Source organism: Pteropus alecto, unplaced genomic scaffold, assembly GCF_000325575.1.
Source record: "Pteropus alecto unplaced genomic scaffold, ASM32557v1 scaffold161, whole genome shotgun sequence".
Classification (NCBI taxonomy): domain Eukaryota; kingdom Metazoa; phylum Chordata; class Mammalia; order Chiroptera; family Pteropodidae; genus Pteropus; species Pteropus alecto.
Genome location: NW_006432943.1, coordinates 5,459,572 through 5,465,256, shown reverse-complemented (window position 1 = coordinate 5,465,256; position 5,685 = coordinate 5,459,572). Strand labels below are relative to the sequence as shown.

The window sequence follows — 5,685 nt, the reverse complement described above, 5'->3', positions numbered from 1 at the left end:
TCGTGGCATAATGGCTCAGGGTGGCTCTCTAAACGCTGAATAAACTCATTCCTTAGCTCTTTAATAAATCAGTAACAGCCACCACCACCACCACCACCACCATCACCACAACAAAAAAAAGCCTTCTTTCCCAACCCGGGCACACCAAAGCCTTCCCAAGTTGGGCTGCGAATCCTCGCTAGGTTCCCCTCTGTAGCACTTGAAGCGGTGGGATCTCTGGTGGGATGCAATTCCCTAGGGATTCCCCGGGGCCTAGGTTGTGAAAGCGGGTTCTGCTGGGCACAGGGAAGGGAACCTAGACATTGAGTCCCGAGTAGGCAAGAGCGCTTTGCTGGGACGCAGGCGTGTGTATGGCAGAGGCTGAGAGAACGAGAACTCACTTCCACGTTTTAAAAAGCCCCCCCTCACCGCCCCATTTTCGTCGCTGCCCCTGGAGGACTCAGCTGCTCTCGCGTAGCTGAATTCCGCGCGGCGTTGGCTGTAGTCGGAGGGTGGCCGTGTGGCTTTTGAGAACGGCTGGGGTGCGTGATCCTGGTATGCGCGCGCCCGGAGTCGGGGTGCAGCTCCTCTCCGCCCGGCTTCTCCTCCCCCTCACTCTCTCCCATCCCCTCCCTCCTGCACACCCCCGCCCCGGGGACCGCCGGGCTCCCTCCCCGCACCGGCCAGATAGTACACAAAGCAGCGGGTGAGGGGAAGCTTCGCAGGCGTGCACAGAGCAGTGAGATCACTGGCGTTATAAATATCCCAGTGCCAGCGCCGAGATCCGTTCCGGTGGCCTCTCTCTCTCTCCCCCTCTCCCTCTCTCTTCCCCGAGGCTATGTCCACCCGGTGCGGCAAGGTGGGCAGCGCCAGAGGCACGCAGCCGCACGGGGGCTATAGAGCCCAGAACCAGCCCTACAAGATGCACTTAGGACCCCCGCGGCTGGAAGAATGAGCCTGTCCTTCCTCCTCCTCTTTCTCAGCCACCTGATCCTCAGCGCCTGGGCTCACGGGGAGAAGCGCCTCGCCCCCAAAGGGCAATCCGGACCCTCTGCCACTGATAGAAACCCGGGAGGCGCCAGCAGCCGCCGGAGCAGCAGTACCACGACGTCTTCCTCTTCTTCCTCTGCTTCTTCCTCTCCCTCGGCTTCTCTGGGCAGCCAAGGAAGCGGCTTGGAGCAGAGCAGTTTCCAGTGGACCCCCTCGGGGCGCCGGACCGGCAGCCTCTACTGCAGAGTGGGCATCGGTTTCCATCTGCAGATCTACCCAGATGGCAAAGTCAATGGCTCCCACGAAGCCAGTATGTTAAGTAAGTTGCTAGCTCTCCTGCAAAACCCGTCCTAAGCGGCGGCAGGAGACGGGGGAGGGACAACCGGTTATTCCCTGGGCCACCGGCGCACCTTCCGAAGCCCTGGCTGCTGGGACCCAGCTGGCCCTAGAAACAGTCGGGCGAGTTGGGTGGAGATGCGTCTACATGGCGCGCGCACACGCACCTCTCTCGTGGGCACGAAGAATGGCGATCCCTGAAGTGTAGGCTACCCGGAGGCGGGTGCACAGACAGGCAGCGTGTTTTCAGTTTGCCCTGGTCCCAAAGAGGAGCCTCCAATCTGTGTCTGGAGAAAAAACAAAAATCTCTTTCTCCTCATTTAGTTTCTGTTTACTTTCTGCTTCTGATTATTAGGCTAGCATTGTTCATTAGGCATCAAAATGCATCCCTTTTTTTTTTTCTGACCATAACTGAAGTTATTTTTATTAGAAGAATCAAATTTCACATACCCCCAAACTGCCACCATAAGCCCTCGAATTTTATAGATATGTTACATATATGTATTACATGTTACATATATAATATATATTACATATATATCACACGCATATATTACATATTCACACATTATATGCATATAAAATATATATGAATATTCTAGGGGAGACCAGACATCCACTGCCTGGAAGAAGTCAGTGATCTGGAAAACTGGACATGTTTAGAGAGGGAGACGTGATGGACATTCGAATTGTTAACTCTAAAGTTGAGTTTAGCAACATTTGGTATATTGAGACCAAGACAACACCTTGTTAAGAAGAGTGGCCAGCCTTTGGTCCCCAAGGACAATGAGAGGAAAGTTCTTTATTTTAGAAGAAATTTCAGAAGGTTTAATTCGATACAGGTGCAAATTGTGTAGATTTGTTTTTAAAGCCAAGTTTTAAATTTTCTGAGTTGTCTCTTTAGCTTTCTCTCTTTCTCTCCTTTTCTCATCTCTTCCATCCAGACCATCACTGCTGCTCCTTTGCTTCCTCATTGCCTCTAGGCAGCTGAGGGGAGAGGTGTTTTGGGGTTGGGGTTGTGTGAGGGACTGGGACGATCTCTGCGGAGCTTTTCCTGGATAGGGCCAGATCGCTCTTCCAGCGGGGTTAGTCCAACAGATAGAACCACAGTGCGGGCCTCCGAGATACCAGCGAGAGCAGAATCGTGGCCAGGAGACGGGGCTGCGAGCGGTCATGCGGCTCTCGAGTGTGAGCCTGATCGCTCTTAGGTATACTTCAATCCCCACCTTCTGTAAGTTTTATTGTTTTGGCCACTATTGCTTTCATTCTGCCTAGAGCACAGCCTGGCCCACAGAAATCGCTCACTTAATTTGTTGAGTGTCTAAATTTCTTGTTTAAGGGTGAGGAAACTGAAGCTGGTAACTTGCTCGGTCTCAAACCAACGACCCCACGGGCCATTGGACTTTTTCTTAACCAAGCTCCAGAGGAGCCGGCGCCACAGCAGCCGCCTCCGAAGCGGGGTTGGAGGTGCCCACATGTGTGGGGTGGCCGGCTAGGAAGCTTCCTCCCGAGGATTCAGGAGGCAGGGTGAGGAAGATCAGGCGGTTTGTGCGGGAAGAGGAGCGGGTCCGCACCCGCCCCCTGCCCCTGAATAGTCTTTCGGGCTGTGCAGCTCCAGCAGGCTGTGTAGCTCCAGCTGGCTGTGTTGCACGTGGTGAAGCGGTCACGGGAGAAAGGCCCTCCACATACGCCCCAGCGAGTCCCAGGACCTTTCAAGCGCTTCTTAGAGAAACCTGTTTTTATATTTTAAGATTCATTGTGCTCTTATTAAACAGCTCACCATCTTCAGTGATAAAGGGCAAGGTCTGTTTTGGTGAAGAGAAATTTTTCTGAGATTTCAGGGGTAGTGAGAGTTATGTCTATATCAGAATCTCCACTTGTCCTTCGCATTTTGTCTCACCCAACTCTTGACTCCATCAGACACTTCTCACTTCTAGGAATCTGTCCTCTTTTTCTCTTACATAAAAACTTCTATTTTGCTCTTCTTGTAGTTTATCCAGAAAATTAGTACCAACAGAAGATAACTTCTGTGTTCCCAAGGGAAGACCCAAAGTTAGCATGTATCAAGCAGCAGTTTGGATCCCAGGGGAGTAAAAGAATGTGACTGCAATGTTTTTCAGTGTGGTAGGGATCTCTGAAAACCAGACTCATTACCAAGATATTCACCTTCTTCTCGTCGAAGAAACCATGTAGACCAAGATATTTTGCAGCTTTGGCCTTGCCAAAGGGCAGTTGTAGAAAAGGTAGGAATAAAAATGAGAACAGCTCTACAAAGAATACACTCAGCTAAAGAAGACATTGACCAATATGTTATTTCCAAGGTACAATTTATTTTAAAATCCACTTTGAAAGATGTCTATGAAAGAACAGGAGTGTTTCTTAAACAATGCCTAAAAGCACTTCTTTAATTTAACACTTTCCTAATTCATTCCAGTTTACAATAGCCTTTCAGAGTTTAGTCTGTATGTTTCACATGGCTTGCGATCATTTATTCATTCATTCATTTATTCATGCAGCCAACGTAGGTACGTACCTCACCAAACTTGATGTTTTTGTACTTTGCGGTTAGTTGAGAGATTTTTTGTTTTTGTCTTCCATAGGTTCTTCTCACAAAGAAACTATAACTTAAGTGTTTAAATCATTGTGATTTTCTTCTTTGTGATATCTGGAGTGTTGAATACTACTTTATAACATTTTGTTAGCATTGATCTATGAAGAATTTTATGGAATATATCATATTTAATAGGATAGCATGTAATTCCAAAGTTTAAAATGAATCTCTGTCCTTAAGTAGCTGTGAAAGAGAAACAGAAGCCTGCTAATTACAGATGTTCACATACCTTTTTGAAGGCACAGCACTGTGGTTTCCTGACACATGTGTAAACTAAGGTGTTGGTCATGAACTGTTAGTTAGGGTATATGAGGAAAAAATTTGTCTACGTCTCACAAAAATAGTGAGGGATCATAGAGAACCATAGATGATGCATCAGAGTTTTAATTCATCATCTACTGTCTGAAGGAGCAATGATAGAAAACATTTTTGGTCACAGTTTGCTATTTCAGAAAAGTCAAAACTTTGCCATGAAACTGCATTCTAACAGGCTCTCTTAAACTCAATAATTTTTGTAATATTTGTATTCATATGTTTCCCAACTATCACTTGACATTTAAAGTTTTGCAAATTGTAATATATATTTTTTAGTTTCACCATTAGAAGTACTCTGACCATAGAGTTTTTAAACATAATTTGTTTAGTTAAGGTGTACTACTTAATATATTCTTAGCTTCTCTTATACAATATATATCCCAAGTTTTGAAGACAGAAAAAAGAAACAAGCTCATTGTGCATAAACTCTTATGGGGAAATTCTAGGAAAGTCTGAAGAAAGATGTACTAGATAGATGCTGAAATCCAACTATTGAATAGAAACCAAGGCTTTGCTTTAATTTTTATGTTTTCAAGTTAGTTTCAATACAATGCTTCTACTGACTTACTTTGGGTCATTGAAGAATAGGCAATTAACTAGTTGTCAATTTAGGAAGCAAAAGATTAAGGCTATGGCTACACAAAGCCAAAGTGTTTACATAAAATATAAAAATCCTAATCATATATTTTGGCTAAATCAAACCCTCAATTTTACTGATTTTTCAAAATCTGAATTCAGTAGCAATTTTGGTGTCATGTAGAATCAATCTTTATATAGTCCCCAAAACCTAGATAAACCAGAATCTGTATCTACTATATTGAAAAACTCAAGTGGAAAATTTATGCTGCTAATTTAATCAATGAAGATTGGCTATTTTAAGACTCATATTTGGTAATGATACAGCATATCTGTTGCTGTATGATTGCAAGGAGAGAAACTTCAGTTTTAGATTATTTTTCTTTGAGGATTTTCAGATGGGCTGTTGAAAGCTTCTGCATACATTAAATAACTGTGTTAGAAGTCTATATAATTTTATCAGCCATCATTAATAGAGTCCTACTGTTTCAAACAATTTGGAAGGGACGAAGTAAGAAATCTAGGTATATATTTTCTAACTAAAATAAACTTACTTTGTAATGCAGTCTCATGTTTGTAAGTAAGTGGATCAAACAGTGTGTGTATAATCTGAGACATCAAGTGCTTGCCTCTTTCAACCTAGATATCAACCCCAAAATTCCACGAAGAGAGAATTCCTCCTGTGAGCATTGCCCTTTTCTTTTGATCCACTTAAATGTGAACACCCCAGGGAAAATAACACATGTCACTAGCACTTTAATGTGAATTAATTCGATCATCTGATCATCTCTCCTTACCCCACTCCCAAAGCAGGAGAGGGCCAGAATAGCAGCAGAGTACTAAAACATGTGTCTACAGACATGTGCATATGGGGTGTC

The 5,685-nt window shown here is 44.7% G+C and overlaps 1 protein-coding gene across 1 annotated transcript in view; it reads left to right on the top strand.

Annotated features, from left to right (window-relative positions):
* The first annotated feature begins 711 nt into the window (after positions 1-711).
* The window catches only part of FGF5 (fibroblast growth factor 5), a 21,137-nt gene continuing 16,163 nt past the window's right edge, over positions 712-5,685 (top strand). Inside the window, exon 1 of the mRNA XM_006907618.2 lies at positions 712-1,288. Within this exon, the coding sequence (XP_006907680.1) occupies positions 931-1,288 (358 nt within the window). The 5' untranslated portion in view covers positions 712-930. The remainder of the gene's footprint in view (positions 1,289-5,685) is intronic.